Source organism: Neolamprologus brichardi, chromosome 23 (assembly GCF_056152115.1).
Source record: "Neolamprologus brichardi isolate AB-2024 chromosome 23, ASM5615211v1, whole genome shotgun sequence".
In the NCBI taxonomy this organism is placed as follows: domain Eukaryota; kingdom Metazoa; phylum Chordata; class Actinopteri; order Cichliformes; family Cichlidae; genus Neolamprologus; species Neolamprologus brichardi.
The window spans coordinates 23,563,916-23,584,259 of NC_142125.1; the positions used below are offsets into that span (position 1 = coordinate 23,563,916).

The 20,344-nt window shown below is 40.2% G+C and overlaps 1 protein-coding gene across 1 annotated transcript; it reads left to right on the top strand.

Annotated features, from left to right (window-relative positions):
- Positions 1–3,691: 3,691 nt before the first annotated feature.
- desmb (desmin b) lies at positions 3,692–19,276 on the top strand. Its single transcript, XM_087835979.1, has 9 exons — positions 3,692–4,293; positions 8,047–8,107; positions 8,860–8,955; positions 14,290–14,451; positions 14,560–14,685; positions 14,777–14,997; positions 15,168–15,211; positions 15,613–15,698; positions 17,787–19,276. The coding sequence occupies exons 1-9, from the start codon at positions 3,722–3,724 to the stop codon at positions 17,826–17,828; spliced, it is 1,410 nt and encodes a 469-aa protein (XP_087692105.1). The 5' UTR covers positions 3,692–3,721; the 3' UTR covers positions 17,829–19,276.
- The last annotated feature ends 1,068 nt before the right edge of the window (positions 19,277–20,344 follow it).

Consider the following 20,344-nt stretch of genomic DNA (forward strand, 5'->3'; position numbering starts at 1 on the left):
TGGACAGATCAAAGGTTCATACTACAGTAGCACTGTAGTATGAATATCTGGCTCGGTATGTTTTTGTGTTAGTAATTCCTTTAAAGTTTGACACGGCTCCAGGTCTGCCACTTTAAATGCTGGCAGAGGGAAACCTCCCTTTAAATCCCCTTCACACTCACATGTAATATTATCAGCATTAATGGCACATGTGGTATTTCTTTGCTCTGGTATGTACTGCTGCACTCTGTGTCTCAGACTCTTGGGACGGGATAGTTTTCCTTTTTAAGGCAGGTTAGTCAGAGCTCTTCCCCCTCGAATGCTGTCATTAACAACCTGGGCCACCTCACCATGTGAGGACGAGGCTAAGTCTTGAAAGTTGCCTTGCATCCTCGCATTGTTATGATGTGAGATCACAGCGGCGGGGAAAGACGATGTTCGCATGAACCTCGACAGGTCTTCCTTGGAAGTTTATCCTTTTTTGTAAAGGATCAGTTCTAGTTTTCATGGATCTGCAAGGATTGGTGTAGGCACAAACTGTAGGTATAGACTATAATTGTTGTCTATATTGAAAATAAAACATTGCTGAGCAAAAGTAGGAAATAAATACCCCCCAAATATCATCCTAAATACTCACAAAAAGATTAAAAATAACCTCAAAAACATGCAGAACTACTACAAAAAGACTCAAACAACCATAAAAAGAGTCATGGGGAACAAGATACGGAGACCCTCAAAATTATTTTACTCCACATCTGCATGCAAAAAGTTTTGAGGCCATCTCGAATTTGGCAGGTGTGACCTAGTCAGTGTACCCCACCATATTAAGGAAGTGCAGACTGCTTGCGGTGGATGAATCGTCTCGAATTTTCTCTTGACTGAAGTCTCATTCAGCAATATTGTGATAGTGTTTGTCTCTGCCCATCAAGAACTGTCAACATTAACTTTTATTAAGAATAGCTCAACCCTCATTTTCCATCTTCCTTGAGCTAATGTGTTTACATTAGCTTAAGCATAGCTCTTTGGCTAGCAGACCATTATATGTTAGTCCAAATTCACTACCTACCAAATATTACTTCTATTTAGTTTTCTGTCTTTACTTACATCAAAGTTATAGCACTGCTGTATTTCCTTTTTCAGAACATGTTTTATCATCTATGGATGGAAATCAGCTAGCTACCTAGCTTCCAGCTAAGTTCTAACTAAGCTAAACCTTAAATCCTCTTTTTAACAATGCCTTGTCAATAAACTTTATTGTAACACCTGGGAGAACAGCCACATTGATCATTCAACAGGAATCAAGGAAATTTGGACTATTTTGCTCTTGATTGTGCCTCTATTTTGTTTGACTAATAAATGCAACACATGTATTGGGGGAAAATAAACATTACTGCCCCCACTCAGCAGCAGGTCCTGATATGGAAGCTGGCTCCAGAGCAAAACCCATTAACTTTAAAAACTTGAAGTTTTAAATTTTGGGTCAATTTCAAACTATTTTCTCACAATTTTGAGTTAGTATAACACCAACCCTAGATGTAGTGACCTGTATGTTAGCTGTCTCTAACCCAGTAATCTTACCTAAACCTAACCAAGAGCTAGGTCAGCCTAGGTTAACTTAGGTAATTTAGAATGAACATTTAAGTGCCTTTCTCTCAGTTGAGTGACAAATAATTGGGAAGTCTAAAAGTTACATCCACCAGCCACCAGTGTTGGTCAAGTTACTTGAAAAAAGTAATCAGTAACTAATTACTGATTACTTCCCCAAAAAAGTAACCCCGTTACTTTACTGATTACTTATTTTCAAAAGTAATTATTTAGTTACTTAGTTACTTTTTAAAAACACGATTTACAACCTGAATAGGTGATAAAGTGATAGATCTTTCAGCCTAATTCTACTTTTTCTGCATAATCCATCATACAAAATGTAATCAAATGGAAAAGTCTCTTTTTAAAACTTGTTTTATTAGTTTTAATCTTTTAACTTTATGCATCAAGCAAAAATTTAATTATATGCAACATTCACTGACTGGAAGAAATTTGTTTAACATTTAAACCTATTTTCTGCACATTCCAGCACATAAAATAAAATATTTTTTTGTGTCTACACTCACTCTTTCAAATAGATGCAAGTAAAACACAGCAGAAAATAAATAGGTCCTTTTGCTCTATTTTCACCTGTAAAGCAGGAGTGGGGTAGGCGGAGGTTTACCCTGGTGCAGGTGTGCCGCAGCGGTCAGTGGAAGAATCCGCGAGTTTCTCTGTGAATTTCCCATTACATCGTAGCGCACTCGGTGCTTGTTTAGGGTTTTTTTTTTCGCTGTAAAAAGAAGTTTTCTTCCCACGCACAACGGACACTAATGTTTTTGTCACTTTTTATGGAATCAAACTCAAAGTAAGGTCAGTACTTCCACGCTTTAAACGCTGCACGCTCATACTCTCTCCCGCACTCGATATATTATCCATTGTTGATCTGCACACAGCTGTTGTCACGAAAGTCGCACTCGCTTACGTCACTGTCATGAGACATTCTCGCAAAAAAAATCACGGTTTTAGTAACGCAGTAACGCAGCGTTCCTATGGGAAAGTGACGGTAATCTAATTACAATATTTTTGCAATAGTAATCCCTTACTTTACTCGTTACTTGAAAAAAGTAATCGGATTACATGCCCATCTCTGCCAGCCACTACAAACTAATATCTGTCAATCAAGTGTATCCAGCAGGGTGATTGAATTAATCCTGATTTTACCCTTAACTAAAAATTTTGCAAGCGTAACCTGAATTTTTGACTTTGAAATGGCAAAAAGCTTTTATTCAGTGGGAGAAAAAAAGCTGCCATAGCCTGCTGCATGACGTCTTCTTCTTGTTTTAACTGTTACAGATGTGCCAAACACATGGATGTCCGTACTGATTGCAGACCCTTTTCGTACACTTAGATATGGAAATGCTACACATTGTTGGTTGACTGATTAAAAAAAATGAAACAGGTCTATTTTGTTCATGTCCAGTATTTTGTTGACCTATCCACCCACCCCAACCTCACACTACACTGAATTTGTGGCTTTAAAATTCATATGTTTTAAGGCAACTGTAGGACTTCCACTTGTTAAACATGTTTTGTAATCATTTGCTTAAAATACTGATGAATACTCACATGACCACTCAAAGCCAATAAAAATATGAATATGTTATAAACAAATTGGAAAAAAAACCTTAAGTCAGCAACTCAAGTAACAGCTTGGACAATGGTTGTTTTTAATTCAGTTTAATTCGATTTTACTTAATTTATATAGTGCCAAATCACAACAACAGTTGCCTTAAAGCACGTAGTGACAACAAATGCAGTGTGTTAAGCATGTCTGTTCCTTCCTTTGATCATAATTATGGTTGTTTTGCCTTTTTCTTTCTACATCCTGTCTTAAGGCAAAAATTGGTGGCTATATAGAATATGAATGCCTGCAAAAGCAGAAGAAAGTGAAGAGAAAGGGCTGAGGGAGAAAGGAGAGAAGGCAAGGGGGGAAAGGTAGATGGAGAAGAAATGAAGGCAGGAAAGGAGAGAAGAAAGAAAAGGAATGTAACAAGAAGGGCTAAAGGAGAAAGACAGAGACAGAGGGAGGGCAGTTCCCAGGAAGGAGGGGGTAAAAATTGAGGGAGGAGGTAACTACAAATAGTTGAGGGCTGCAGGTTCTTCTTCAGTGCTCCTCTCTGCAGCAGCTCTCGCCAGGCTCTCTGTGTCCTCCAACATGGCCTCCTACAGCTCCTCCGGTCAGACCGCCTCATCGTACCGCCGCACCTTCGGTCATGGCACCTACGCCTCACCGTCACTCAACCGATCCCTGCTGGGCCACAGCGGCAGTGGCGGGGGTCATGTCACCTCCAGGGTCTATGAGGTGACCCGTACCAGCGCCACACCAGCTTACCGGGTCTCCTCAAGCTACTATGGCAAGCCGGTGACCTCCCGGGCATCCGTTGGGCGCTCTTATGCCGGCATGGGCGAGACGCTGGACTTTAGCCTGGCCGACGCCCTCAACCAGGAGTTTCTCACCACACGGACCAATGAGAAGGCCGAGCTGCAGCACCTGAACGATCGTTTTGCCAGCTACATTGAGAAGGTCCGCTTCTTGGAGCAGCAGAACCAGGCGCTGGTGGTGGAGGTGGAGCGCCTGCGAGGCCGTGAGCCCACGCGCATTGCCGACCTGTACGAGGAGGAGATGAGCGAGCTTAGGAGGCAGGTGGAGATCCTGACCAATCAGAGGTCACGCATAGAGGTGGAGCGGGACAACCTGCTCGATGACCTGGATAAACTCAAAATCAGGTGGGAGGAGCAAGAAGTGGCATGCGTCTTACTAGCTTGTTTATTCTTGTTTATTCTGACATGACCTTTATATATTATGACAAAAAAAGAGCTTTACATAATTTTAATGTAAAAACCTTTATAGACTTATAGTGAGTCTTAGAACAAATAAACAATTTTAAAAATAATTTTAAAATAAGTAAACTGAAAATATTTCTTAAAAAGTTCAAAGTACACAATATTACTTGTCCCATACACTGAACAGTTACAGAAATATTAATATTACCATAATTTAAGCAACAACCTGGAGCATTTACCCACTGTGTGATGTATCTAGAACTAAAATGTGACAAAAACTCTGCAGGTTTTTGCATTTTATTGCACTTTTCTGTGAACACTTGCCAACTGCTCAACAAGCAGTAGTGAAAAAGTGCGATGCAAAATGAAAAGAAGTGTGTGGAGTGGAATAATGAATGGAGGAATGAGGCGATACATAGGCTTGTGTGTGCTAGATTTAACCTGCCGTGTGGGAGATGATCTGCTGTTTGTTGTAGTTACAGGAAGTATTGTTAAACCCTGGTTCCTCTGTGCATCTTATTGGTTTCACAGATTGTGCTCTTTACAACAGATTACTTGATTATACGTTTGCTATTTTCAAGATATTTCCTAAATGCTTTAAATATATTTTAAACATATTTTGTATAAATGCAAAGCTGTTTAAATCAAAATATACCAGGATCATTTATACATCATCACAGGAAGAAGATTACAGGTGAGTCACGAGGATGAGTGTCTTACAGGGGGTATTTTGGGTATAAGGATGTTAGAATGTAGAGGGGCGTATAATCAGATAAATCAAAGTAAAACAGATATTTGACTGAAGCTTAACAATAATAATGATGCTAAAAATATTACAATCAGCAAAAATAAACCAAAGTATTTTATTAGGTCATTTAAAAAGTATAAATAATCTATGTAATCCTGCTAACAACATGTTTATGCTGTGGTAAAAAATCTCTGATATTAAAGGGTTATACAAAACATCGGAATATCAGTGAAATGTTATTTTTACTAACCTTGGCACAAAAGCTAAAAAGCTATCTGACTATTACAATGGACTCTCAAATGGTGTAGGGTGCAAGCTACCGAGAAACAAGCTGCCAAATGAGTTTTTCCCTCATTTGAACTAATGAGCAAGATTAGTGACCACATAATTAATCAATCTTTATCTAATTAAATGCATAGCTTAATAACATTAAGTCATGTGATTTTCATAAGCAAGTTATTTGGTAGTTACTGCTACTTGGCTACGCTAACTAGGCTAAACAGCAATAATTACTATCTATATGAATATTATGTAGATAGTAATTCTCTGTTATGATTAGATTCAATATTTGTTGTAATATAACAAATTACTTTAATTTTTTAACTAATATAGAAATAATGACCTAGGTTAATAAATTAGTATTGACTTAAAGAAATTTAATGTTGAGCTTAACCGCTAGTAATAATAATAATAAAAGTAATAAAAATGTATACTTTATTGATCCCTGTGGGGAAATTACTCTCTCGGCAGTCACTAAGCAGGTGCACCGGGGAGCAGTGTGTCAGGGGTACCTCAGGGTAGCCGTTCAGTGGATTCGAACCCCTGACCATCCGATCATGGGGCCACCACTACTGAGCTAAACTTCTTGTTACTTTTTTCTCCATTATAGTTGATTTGGTTTTTTATTTAATATAATACATTAACTTCCTAAAATATATATAAAAAAATTAAACTGTTGATTAATGTGTCTGTTTGAATACCATTGAACTCGTAGGCTAAGCTAAGTAGTTTACAGTAGTAATTAATAATTTCCAAATTAAGCATCCTTTATTACTTTCTTCTTTATTATGATTAGATTTAACTGGAATATTTATGGAATATAAAAAAACATTTTCTAATATATCAATGGATATTGAACTTATGAACAGGATTAATTACTGTGTGTTTAATTAGATAAGTTTAAATATGTACCTTAATTTCTGTATTAGGACAGTTAGCTTATAGTGGCAACAACTAACTATTGTCTGGTGTTAAATTAGATACAACTCCATTATTTGAATAAAAAAGCTGTGTTGTTAATAACTGGAAAAGAAAATTTTATTTATTAATTTAATGAAAGACAAAGCTGGGAAATTATGTTCGTTTTAATATCTTATAATTAGCCTCATTGTAGTTAATTTTTATATATTTTGTTTAATTTATACAGCATTATAAAGTTTATATGAAAATATAAAATGTAACTTCATCAATAAATATGTTTATTATAAAATAATTTTATATTGTAAGCTCTGTTACCATGCTTCTGACAAATTCAATTTGAGTTAAATGATAGAAATTTTAAAAAAAAATTTACGTAGCTCTTTATTTAATAATATTATTTATTAATATTATTACTGCATTGTTATTTACAGCATGACAAGTCTTGCTATTCATTTTACACCTGCAGAGATGATGAAAACATCAAAGCAGATATTCAGATCTTCTAGTCCTGATATGAGAAATGAGAGTGTGATCCCCTGAAAACTCCAAAGCGAATATTTAAATAGGCGATGATTATAGAGGCATTTTCCACAGCTCAAACCAGTCTGCATCGATAAATATACATGTGTGCCATGATTTAACTTTAGGCCTGACATAATTATGAAGTGCTCCTGAGCATAAAATTCTTCAATCAGTCCATTCAAAATGTGACATAAACTGCTGTTAATCTCAGAGCTGAGCATCATTTTTCTCTGACTCCAAAAAGCATTGGTGACTGATTTGATGTGATTAATAGGCATGTGTGTGTCAGTGTGTGTGTTACTACTTGAGACTGACCAAAGTTAGTGCTAATCACACACTGTGTTTACATGGCTCTCTTCTATAAAAGGAGAGGAACAAGCTCACACATATCTGAAGGATCTGTCCTTTCTCTGTCTGCAGTTTACGTTTTTAACAAGCAAAAGTTCATTTCTTTCCTTGAGGTTGAGACTTAAAGGCGCTCTTCTGACACCTTAAATAATTAAATGTGGTAGGCAGTGTGTGTTTTGACTTTACTGGACAAAAAAAGTTGCCATGATAACCTTTAAGCATTTTGTATTTCAAGAGTCAAAGATCAAACAAGCCTCCTAACCTCCTCAGGCTTTAGAAAATCTATTCCACAAGGGGAGTCTGTAACCGATCAGTGACCTTTACAGGGTATAAAAAGTGAACAAGTTCAAGTTAAAGGATGCACTTTCATCTTTTATTTTGGAAAAGCGTCCTTTTAATGGACTTCCAAGTCTGAAGCCAATGTGGAATTGTGCTAAACCTGCATTGTTTCTAATTGCCAGCAGGGGGCGTCACCTCTGGATGATAGTTTCAAATCTTATTTATTACAATATAATGTTTATTTTCTAAATTTTTCAGACCATTTAAGGTTAGAAAGGATGATAAAGAAGGATGTGCAATCGGGCAGGCCACCTTGTGTGCAGTCACGTCTGGTTTAAAAACACCAAAATGAAATTGCTAAACCTGAGGCGTCACTAACCAATGGGTGAGAGCACACTGGCAACATCCATCTTTTATATACAGGCTATGAAATGATGCATCTTTGAACTTATTAGCCTAATTCAGCTTCAACGTCTTTCTGCAGAGCTCCCTAATGTGTGGACAGCAGCTTCTACAGTGTGTTCAAACCAATCATTAATCCAGCTGCTCATTAATGGCTCTCTGTCTGAAACCATGCTTTGTGTCTCACTGTCCTGCAGACTCCAGGAAGAGATTCTTCAAAAAGAAGAAGCAGAAAACAACCTGGCTGCTTTCAGAGCGGTATGTCCCACTCTCATTTCCTACTTTCACCAATAAATACAGTGTTAGATGGGAAAGGCTGAGATGGTTCAGACATACAGAAGAGGGATAGTGGATATTTGTTATTGGACAAAGGATGTTGAAGATAGAGCTGCCAGGCAGGAAGAAAAGGCAAGTTCACAGTGAAGAGTCATGGATGTAGTGAAGGAGGACACACAGGAGGAGGAGGATACTAGAAGATAGAAGAAGAATGCTGAAGATGATAGAAGAAGAAGAAAAAAAAGAAAGAATGAAAAGCAAAAACATAAAAAATAACTATAAACATAACAAAATAAGATAATTATGATAATAATAATATTAATATAATAATATGAATGTGATAAATAAAATATATCTTCATTTTTTCTGTTACTTTTTGGTGTACTATGGCAGACTATGGATGTAAGAAGGCTATAAATCTGGGTTACAACATTTTAAAGGGGAAAATACTGTTAAAAGTTAAAAAAAAATTTATTCCTTCTTTCTTTGTACTTCTAACATTTTCAAAGCCATCAAGTGGACTGGATTAGTTGGTCTGCATTTTGGCCCATGGGCCATATATTTGCCACCCATGTTTCACAATAATTAGCCTGCTGGTGTGGCAAACTTAATGGAAGTTTGTAATATATGCATTTTTTTTTATCATTATACACTTTGATTCAATGGAAAATATGTCGATAATTATTCCATGCTTATCTCATTTTGACATAAAATTAACATTTTTAATGTTGCAGGATGTGGACGCTGCCACTCTGGCCCGTCTGGACCTGGAGAGACGCATTGAGACGCTGCAGGAGGAAATCGCTTTCTTGAAGAAGATCCATGAAGAGGTTTGTTCTTCACCCTCTTCCATCTTTACCAGTCGCTGATCCCAGCTCCATTATCAGGATTTAAAATGCATTCATAAGTGTTTTATTACACTGCTGCCATCAGCGTAGGTTCTTCATTTAGTAATAAGTAGATTATAGAGGACTTTAGGGAGGAAAGGTGTCACAAATTGTTGCTTTAAAACAAATCTGTCAGTGAGGCACAAACAAGCTTCACAGGATTAAGAATGTGTGTTGAGCTGTGAGACAATGCTCTTGGTCTGTCTTAGCATCTGTTAGAACATCTGTCTCTGTGTGTGCAAGACGACAAACGAGAGGGTTTGGGGAGTTTTCACTTTCAAACACACACAGAATTGCATTGTTGGCAGCAGGCCCGGGCAGCGTGGCAGTAGAGCTCTGAAATCTCCCACAGCAGATGTAAGGCTAAAATTACTCTGTGTACCAACCGGTGGACAAATCCTCGTCTCTGATCAGCATGGGCTTCGTTCTGTCTCCAGCCTGGAGCGATTACTACATGATGCCAAAAACTAGTGTGCTCGACATGGCCTAGGGTTACTCAGAGTGGATTAAAGTGTTATAAACAGTTTGGACTAAAATTAAGTCACTTTTTAGATAAAGGGAGGAATAAAACCTCGGTGAATCTTTTTTTACTTCACATCTGCAAATTAAGTTGCATAAAGAAGGAGGAAGAAAATCCTAATAACTTCTTAAAGCGTCTTTAACTTGGATTCTTTAATTTCATGCTCTTATTATCTCCTTGTACCACTTGTTTTTATTACTGTTCTTTTCCTTGTTCTTCCTGGTTTTCTTGTGGTAATTATTTTTCTTCCTCTCATTCTTGTTCTAGTTATTATTGTTGTTCTTTTATTCTTTTTATCTTCATTATTATTAGTCTTGTTTCTGTTGTTTTTCTCCTTCATGTTGTAATACTTAGCAGGTTTGAAGCTCTGTGCTCACTTACTCAGATGTTTGTTCCTTGTGTTTTGTTTGTTTTGTTTTTTATTGGCATTTTATTTAATTTATTTTATAGCATTGCTAATAGTTCACCATCTGCACATTCTATAGCTTCATTTATCATTTTAGCTTCTGGGAGATGCCAACTTTTCTGGTTGTTCACTGCCAAGGCTTACTGTCACACATCAGGTCCTCATTAATCATATTTATGAACTGCAGAAGGAATTTGGGTTGATGGTGGGTGTATAAAGTTCTGGCCCTCCAGACCAGAGACTTTCACTAATGTTTGGTAAAGTTGATGATTTTGGTTGAATATAATTTAATCGTGGTTACCACAGTGAGACTTCAATGGAATTTTTCTGTATTAAGCCAGACTGGGTTTGTGTCCTAAACAACAAGGAGAGATAGTGATGTTTAAAACTACGTAAGGTTTGTTGGATGATCTGATATCGTCGTGTTGGTGTTGTTCCCAGATCAACATAGTAAATGTTGCTCCAGGATCAACATTGCAAGTGACCAATCACATTGTTGTGACGTTATTCTTTGGCGCGTCAAGCCATTCATGCATTTATGAAATTCCAATGTTGCAAGGACAATATCAATTCTGCTTAGCGTTTATTAAAGGGTTAGGGTCAGGGTCCGTTGATCGGCGGACAGAGGCGGTTTCTCACAGCTTAACTACATTTTTTTGTTTTACGGCAGTTTTTTCTGAAGTCGCAAAAGTATGACGTCACAACATTCTGATTGGTCACTTGCAATGTTGATCCTGGAACAACATTTACTATGTTGATCTGGGAACAACACCAACACGACGATATGAGATCGTGCAAGGTTTGTTATGCTCTATAACTGGATAGCCATCCATTCATTTTCCTCAATTTAACTGGGGATGTTTAAGGCCTATCCCAGCTGTCATAGGGCCAGGGCTCTGGTACACCTAGCACAGATGACTAACTTGTCATAGAGCTCACACAGAGAGCCCAGGCACCCGTTTACACTCAGATCTAGAACCCACACAGACACGGGGAGAACATACAAACTCCATGCACAAGGACCCCAGACTGGAAACCATGGACTTTCCTTCTGTGAGGCATAATTTCTAAACACTGCACCAACAAAATGTATTTATTGTTGCAGTTCAGTTCACTTAGAAGAACGGAGAGTTGCCTCAGATCATAATTATAGTTTATTTTTAGGATCTTAGAAGGTCATTACTAGGACTTTCATGTTACACAACCAGTGGTTTCATGGTTGTGATGGCTGCAACTAGTTAGTCCCTGAGTGACGTACCCAGACAGTGAATCCAGTGAATCCAGTCTGCATAGACAAATCTCAGTTCTATATTCTGCTCTTGCTCTTGACGAAGGCGGTCGCACTTTTCTCCTCTCCTCCTCTCCCATAGCTTCCCTGCTTAGCCTCTTATGTCCTTGTCTAGTCTCGTGTTTTTTGTATTACTTTTCCCTGGAACACTCTCTCACAGTCTGTTCTCTAAAACCTAAAAGAGGAATTATGGATTGGATCAACTGGTCCCTAAATGCAATTGACACCCCTTTCTCAATGAGAAGTTTGGGCTTGGGTGAGCCTGAGTGCTGAAGATATCTACCTATTTGGAACCATGATAACAGGTTTCTTGCTGATCAGAGCTGGCTTGGCCCTGACTTATCGAAGAATTAAGGAAGTGGAACCGGCTGTTCAAACCCCCACTAGGCTGCCCGCTGGGATTGGAACGATGGGAGAGGCGTGAGTTTCTCAAAATGGGCTCATTGAGTCAGCACGGATAAGATCTTGGAGAGGCTACGGCTGCTGTGAATACTCAGAATAAGATCTCTGACTGCAGACTGGATACATCTCGAAGGGCTAGCCCGGAATAACATCTCTAGGCGCAAATTGGATGACATCTCGGGGGGGCACACTGTCATGAGTTCTCAGAATCGGCTCCTTGAGCACAAGAAATGACAACATCACAGAACGCAAGTATGGCGAAGCTCGCGGCTCTCCAACGGGAGATTGAGAGACCAGTTTTGAAATTCATATGAGGTGTTCGCACTAAAGTAAAAACCACCATCACTTCATGCAGATACCCTCTCGGTGCCAGCTGCGGTCTCAAGGCTGGAGCTGAACAACAACACCCTGATAACGACTGTGTTTAGTCTGTTCCTTCCCATTCCATGCAAGGCCACCTGGGTTGGCTGGAAGACTGTTTACTCAGCCTAGCAGGGCGAAGGACACTGTCTCAGCTGAACTCTGGACACGCACACACATACAGTGGGGCAAAAAAGTATTCAGTCAGCCACCGATTGTGCAAGTTCCCCCACTTAAAATGATGACAGAGGTCAGTAATTTGCACCAGAGGTACACTTCAACTGTGAGAGACAGAATGTGAAAAAAAAAATCCATGAATTCACATGGTAGGATTTGTAAAGAATTTATTCGTAAATCAGGGTGGAAAATAAGTATTTGGTCACCTCAAACAAGGAAAATCCCTGGCTCTCACAGACCTGTAACGTCTTCTGTAAGAAGCTTTTCTGTCCCCCACTCGTTACCTGTATGAATGGCACCTGTTTGACCTCATCATCTGTATAAAAGACACCTGTCCACAGCCTCAACCAGTCAGACTCCAAACTCCGCCATGGCCAAGACCAAAGAGCTTTCGAAGGACACCAGGAAAAGAATTGTAGACCTGCACCAGACTGGGAAGAGTGAATCTACAATAGGCAAGCAGCTTGGTGTGAAAAAATCAACTGTGGGAGCAATCATCAGAAAATGGAAGACATACAAGACCACTGCTAATCTCCCTCGATCTGGGGCTCCACGCAAGATCTCATCCCGTGGGGTCAAAATGATCATGAAAACGGTGAGCAAAGATCCCAGAACCACACGGGGGGACCTGGTGAATGACCTGCAGAGAGCTGGGACCAAAGTAACAAAGGTCACCATCAGTAACACACTACAACGGCAGGGAATCAAATCCCGCAGTGCCAGACGTGTTCCGCTGCTGAAGCCAGTGCATGTCCAGGCCCGTCTGAAGTTTGCCAGAGAGCACATGGATGATACAGCAGAGGATTGGGAGAATGTCATGTGGTCAGATGAAACCAAAGTAGAACTTTTTGGTATAAACTCAACTCGTCGTGTTTGGAGGAAGAAGAATACTGAGTTGCATCCCAAGAACACCATACCTACTGTGAAGCATGGGGGTGGAAACATCATGCTATGGGGCTGTTTTTCTGCCAAGGGGACAGGACGACTGATCCGTGTTAAGGACAGAATGAATGGGGCCAAGTATCGTGAGATTTTGAGCCAAAACCTCCTTCCATCAGTGAGAACTTTGAAGATGAAACGAGGCTGGGTCTTCCAACATGACAATGATCCAAAACACACCGCCCGGGCAACAAAGGAGTGGCTCCGTAAGAAGCATTTGAAAGTCCTGGAGTGGCCTAGCCAGTCTCCAGACCTCAACCCCATAGAAAATCTGTGGCGGGAGTTGAAAGTCCGTGTTGCTCGGCGACAGCCCCAAAACATCACTGCTCTTGAGAAGATCTGCATGGAGGAATGGGCCAAAATACCAGCTACTGTGTGTGCAAACCTGGTAAAGACCTATAGTAAACGTTTGACCTCTGTTATTGCCAACAAAGGTTATGTTACAAAGTATTGAGTTGTATTTTTGTTATTGACCAAATACTTATTTTCCACCCTGATTTACGAATAAATTCTTTACAAATCCTACCATGTGAATTCATGGATTTTTTTTTCACATTCTGTCTCTCACAGTTGAAGTGTACCTCTGGTGCAAATTACTGACCTCTGTCATCATTTTAAGTGGGGGAACTTGCACAATCGGTGGCTGACTAAATACTTTTTTGCCCCACTGTACATATACACTGATATGCACACACTCACTCCCCCTCCCTTTCCAAACACCTTCGACGCTTATTCCCTTCCGATGCTGACGGTGGATCAGGGAGACCAGCACACAGGCCCGGATGTACTGTCTAAATCGGCTGACTCTCACCCTTTACCCACCCCTGTTGCTTGTCATGTGTTTCTTTGGTGTATTAAGAGTTTTTTCATGTGCTATGTGGAGAGGTGTTTTTTTCTGTTCTCAAACTGATCTCCCTGTTGGAGCTCAGTCTGGGGGGAGTTATTTTTTTCTCCTTATCTTTCCTCATGTGGTGCATTTTTCCATTGTTATACCTCTCTGACCTGTCTTCCCCATGTGATGTTTTGTGTAATGTATGTATGGTCGGAGGGTAAGTTGGCGCCGCCATTGTGTGCAATAGGTCGGCAGCCTTATGAAATTTCCCCTTGTGGAACTAATAAAGGTATATCAAATTCAAATTCAAATATAACGGGCCAGTCAACCTTACGTTTCTCCTCCTCCCACAGGAGATCCGTGAGCTGCAGGCCCAGATGCAGGAGACTCAAGTCCAGATCCAGATGGACATGTCCAAGCCGGACCTGACGGCAGCACTACGAGACATCAGGGCTCAGTATGAGGGCATTGCTGCCAAGAACATCGCAGAGGCTGAGGAGTGGTACAAGTCCAAGGTCAGAGGGATGTTTTCTGTATTAACGACACTTAGAGATCAATTCTGACATCCAAGAGTTGGGGATTTAAAATAAATTGTGAAATCTATTTAACCTTTGACCCTGCAGGTGTCTGATCTGAACCAGGCGGTAAGTAAGAACAACGAGGCTCTGAAGCAGGCCCGTCAGGAGACCATGGAGTTCAGACACCAGATCCAGGCCTACACCTGTGAGATCGACTCCCTCAAAGGCACCGTAGGTCTCATAAACCTTCTTCGGTTTTTATTTAAACGTAATCTTCTCTGAGCTCGGTTTGATTTCAGACTCTCCTCTCTGATTAATCCAGAATGAGTCCCTGATGAGGCAGATGCGGGACATGGAGGACCGTCATGGACGAGAGGCCGGCAACTACCAGGATAGCATTGCCCGGCTGGAGGCGGAGATCGCCAACATGAAGGATGAGATGGCGCGCCACCTCCGTGAGTACCAGGACCTACTCAATGTCAAGATGGCGCTGGATGTGGAGATCGCCACCTACAGGAAGCTGCTGGAAGGAGAGGAGAGCAGGTAATTTATCAAACTATCCAACCAGGCCAAAATTGTTTTGTTTTAGTGTGCTGCCTTTACAATAAAGATTTGGAAAAGAAAACTGCCTCAGAATGTCAATATTTTATCCAGATACACATAAAATAACATTTAAAATGATATTTTCTACACTTTTCCTTCTCCCGTTGCAGGATTGCCTTGCCTGTGCAAACCTACTCCACGCTGAGTTTCCGAGGTGCACACACAGCTGCAGTTACCTAAACATACCACCAGGGGGCAGGCTTCCTTTAACCAGGACACAGGCCTTATTCTGTTTGAGTCCACAGTCTGTTCAGATGGAGCCCGATTTACTGTTTTTGTTATACATTTCAATAATATTTTACTTTTTTACCACATTAAAACTGTGTAAGATTAAAATTTTACTTAATTAAGAAAATGGGTGTTAATTAATTAATTGATTTCTAAATCAATTAACCTACAAATTAAATACAACCCCAGTGTTATGGGGTATTATTTAATTTGTATTTCATAGGTCCAAGAGTCATCCACATAAAGTTTTCAGTGATTTTTCAAAATAACATAACACATTTTACATGTTAAATAAAAATTAAATGTATTCCGACCTTTGTTAATCAGAGACCAGCCCTGAGCAGCAGCGCTCCTCTGAGATGCATTCAAAGAAAACTGTCCTCATCAAGACCATCGAGACCCGCGATGGAGAGGTAAAACCGCTAAGATATAAAACTGCATTCATTAGCCTTGTAAGTTTTTAAGTTGCCTTCATAAGGATTTTTTTTTCTTTTGTTTGTTTGCTTTTCTTTTGATGTGATCCACCCCAGCACCTTATTCAAGAAATTCATGGAAAAATGTCTTTAAGTTCTATAAATCACATTTTATCTTATCAAATACCGGTAGAGCTTTATTCAACTGCACAAATGCTGCCTGCCACTGCTCTGTCCACTGGACCAGATCTGGGGCACACTTTTGAGTGAGATTAGTTACATGGCTGGTCAGCTCCACAAAGCCGGTCATGAACCGGCGGTCAGTATCTCTTTCGGGATGCCGACTCGGGAGATGATCTGAAACAGGGCCTGGAGGTGCCAGTGTTATGACAGGGCAAGCATGTGACCATCATTTTTTATCACTTGATCAGAGGCTGAGGTTGCATAGAGTTTAGTCATGAGATTCCTCTAGTGGGAAATATCCTGTGGAGTGAATCGCTGGAGGCAGCAGGGCCTCATTAGATGGCCTCCTCCTCCCTAGAGTCAGAGTTGAATAAACTAAAGGTCTCTGCTAAGCACAGTACAAACATCCCCCTTGCTAAAGCTCGTGATTGTATCCCCACACATTGCCCCAACAGGTAATTGAACACCAGCAAATCTGTACCCAGAATTAAGGGATGCGTCAGGTGCAAGCTAACTGCAGCCTTTACACCATGTGTTTTGCCCTTGTATTTAATTTGGAGCGGCACTATGGGATATTTGTGTATGTCCTCATGCACACATCTAACCTCCACCAACTCTGCCTCCAACAATGTCCCGTTCCGTACCAGGGTTTGGAGGACCAGGGTCTGCGTGCAGCCCAGACTCACCCTATAGCCCAAGTCCACCAGAGCCTGGCGTATATCCACTGGCACCTTGACACTGCATGTCCCTCTTGGACCTGGGGAAGGTTTTGGAGGGCCAGCAACACGGAACAGCTACCCCACATCCGTCAGTGGGCACTCCTAATGTCAGTGTCCTGGCCGCCCACACCTCCAACATACCTGCCTCAGCATTTGCACAGCTCCCTGTGAGTTGGGGCAGCTTAGTTGCTGGAACCTGTGGGGAGACAGCGAGACTGGCTGTTGTGGTGGCTGCTCCATAACCAGCAAAGTTATAGTGGAGCTGGGGAACCTCCTCCTTGGGGCTGGGACCGGCCAATTCTCCACAACTGGCTGTGGTTGATCCAGCGGGTTTGCTGGCTGCACTGCCGGGTGGTTTTTGGCCAGTCATACAGCCATGTCAAGGTTTGCTTGACATGGCTTGCTGGCGTCCCCCTGGCACAACAGAGGTGCCAGGGGGACGCCAGACCGAGACTAGGTGCTCCAACACTCTCATCTGGCGCTCGGCCTTATTCTGTAGCCACTGGAGCTGATCTTGATGCACAGTCGCCTGTTCTTGGTGCATGATGGCCATCTCTGCCAGCATTGCTGTCAGTACTTCCACTGGCTTTACTGGTTGCACATCTGTCCTAGCGCATCTGGGTTTCGACACCACTGTGACACGACAGACCAACACAAACACACTGTTAAAGAGCTGGGTAAGTATTAGTTGCAACTTTTCCAAATTGCTCTGTGCAGCTTTTCAGCCGGCTTGTTTCTGGCACAGCCTTCCCCTCTCTGTTACCAGTTGGCAACTGAAATACCAGGACTGATCATACCAATAAGTCCCAGCTACTCTGCCAGCCTTTTGGCACTGCCCACTGCCACACCACTCCTCTGAAGCAGAGGAAAACATTCTTGCCACACCAGCAAATGCAAATGTCCCATATTTAGACAGAAAACAATCCATTACCTTATTTACACCTAATATTTTAGAAACTTTACATACAAATAAAGATTGCTTTAATGTAAGTAATTAACTGCTGGTGTTTCTTAATCTGTCCTGTGTTCACCTGGACTCTCTGACTGTAATCTTTCTGTCTCTACTGTTGTAGTTTGTATGGATTTGGGACAGTGTTCACTCATTTCCAGATATCTTACATTCATCCAGACAGAGAAGTCATCTGATAAGGCTTTTATGTTTCTGTCTCGTGTTTTTCTCCTTCAGGTTGTCAGCGAGTCCACGCAGCACCAGCAAGACATCATGTAACAACCTGCAGGACATAAGAAGAGAAGAAGAAACAAAAAGCTCTCATGTGTCCCTGCCTGAGACGGACACATGAAAACAATAAAGAAACAAGCAAAAGAAATAAAACTAACAAATAAGACTTTACACACTCGTCTTTACGGCCTGCCCTGTGTTTGTTTGCAAGTTACTGAGATATGTGTATTTAAAGCAGAAATTCATCAGGGTTTATTTATCTTTGGTTAAATGTAGGTTAACATGCAAAAACTGAAAAAAGGAAAAATCTCAATTTAATCAGGAAATTTCTGTGTTTACTGACCGTTTAAGACTTTATAATCTCTAATAAATGAGCAAAAAGAATATTAAGTAGAATAGTAGTCGTCTATCAGTTGTAGTCTGCAGCTAACTGAGTTGGTCAGATGGAGAATTTTGCAACACATTCAGCTCTGAAGGGTAAAATCACTTCAGATGCCCAATAAATAACAGATTCTGACCCATGGAGCCAAATCAGAGCTGAAACTGAAAAACAAAAAGTAGAAAGTGAATGTTGAACTCCCTCATGAGTATAGTTTCAATTACATTTTTAAGGAAACAATTCTTTTTTCACTGATACTCATATTTGATCTTTTTTTCAGTTTTAGATTATATGATTGCAAATTTCTTAAGAAACCTGTCACATTGAATTATTTTAAGCTTCCTGCTCTTTGAGTTTCTGACCTTGATCTGGTGTTTACTGAAAGGTGGAAATGGAGGAAATAGGAACTGAACTTTACTGTATGTGTAGGATTACAAAGCAGTCTGTGAATGTGCTTAATAGACAATGGTTATTGGATGTGTGTAGCCCAAGTGATGTTTAATAGGCTGAAAGCAAGTAAAGAATAAACAGTGGAGCACAATTCTCCCCAAAGGGCAAGGACTATACTACCTATTTGATGATTTATGATGTTTTTATAACAATGTGAGGATGTCAGCCTGCTTTCATAACAACACACTAATGTCTGACCTTTGACCTATGACCTTGAAGCATAAAATGGTGTATTTTATTATCTTTAGTCATCTGATTGGAGCTGAATTGGCTGAAATCTTTGGCTTCTATAAGCTGCACACCATGCTGAAATATGGCAAGTTTTCACAAGTCCTGCAACTTCAAAAGCGTCCAACAATGAATACGTATGGACAGTGTAGGCCAGTAAAAATGCCAATAGTTAACAGACTTATTAATATTGTTTTGATCATTACATCATTATAATTGAGTATTCAATTAAATGGATGTTCAAATTTGCATAAGATAGTTGGAGTTTTTGTTATTTCAGCTGTAGCCCTGATGGTGTTTAATGGTCTGAGAGAAAGTAAAGAATAAATACAAAAACAGAATTCAAATATAGGCTTAATCTTCTTTATAGTCCAGAATGAGTCCCTGATGAGGCAGATGCAGGACATGGAAGTCCCGCATCTGCCTCTAGTTTAAAGTCCACAAGTACAAATAGAAGTCCTGATTTATATGTGAATGCTTATAAAACAACAGAATGTTTGTAAAAAATTTAAAAAATAATCAACAAACAAAAAAAGAAAAATCAATGAATAAAATTGCCTATAACAATCTATATTTATTACTGTTGCTGATTTGAAACATGGGAACCTGGGAAACATGAAATGTAGGGTGAATGTGCTTAGATGGGGGCAATTTGAGTTTAACAGCTAAATGCTAATGACAGACTCAGACTCTGTCTCAGTACCTGGTATTGGCCCACCAAGCTCCGGGTTGTCTCGAAGGGCTTGGTGGATGGTTTATTCTAGGTCCCAGGTCAAGGACAAGGTTATTATCGTTAACGAAAACTAACGAAATAACGAAAACTAGAAGTGAAAAAACATTTTCGTTAACGGAAATAAAAATAAAAACAAAAAAAGGAAAACTAACTAAAACTATAATGAGTGTTCACAAAACTAACTAAAATTAACTGAATTTATAGCAAAAATGTGTTTAGTTTTCATTGATGTGTGCGTGTCATACAATAGTCAAGGGTGAAAATGAAGTTTAGTTTACAGATTTTTTTCTTGCTGTGTCTCATTATGCCAGCAGGTGGCAGTACGTTAGTCGAGTCGTCTGTGTTGCTGCTCCGTCCACGCGCAGAATCATGTCAGGAAAAGTCGGGAGCCAGAGTCCAATTTGGGATTACTTTGAATATGACTGTGTTTTGGATAAAGCAAGTGTCTTGTAGTGGAAAGAGACAAATTATGAGGGACATTTCTAAAGGGAAAAAAATCCCACAAACCTTAAAGTGCACTTGAAAAGCTCACACAAGAAGGCTAACCTAGCTTACCTTGAGAAGGTAAGGGAGCACACTCAACCCTCATCCCCAGAAACAGAAGCTAACCCCAGGCAAGGCAGCGTGATGCATCCCGAGACAACAGGACGGGGATATCTACACAACTGTGTGAGTCAATTGCCTTCAAAAAGTTTATCAATTCACTTGAACCAAAATTACGAACACCCGGTGCTGCGAGAGTTAATAGTCTCATTGGGGCCAAGATATACATTT

What these genes read in the sequence shown, in the direction of transcription:
- desmb (XM_087835979.1), top strand. Translation starts at nt 3,722, where the DNA reads ATGGCCTCCTACAGCTCCTCCGGTCAGACCGCCTCATCGTACCGCCGC. An exon ending in CTCCACGCTGAGTTTCCGAG is followed by an intron (nt 15,212 to 15,612) that starts GTGCACACACAG and finishes TTTGTTAATCAG; the next exon opens with AGACCAGCCCTGAGCAGCAG. An exon ending in TCGAGACCCGCGATGGAGAG is followed by an intron (nt 15,699 to 17,786) that starts GTAAAACCGCTA and finishes TTTCTCCTTCAG; the next exon opens with GTTGTCAGCGAGTCCACGCA.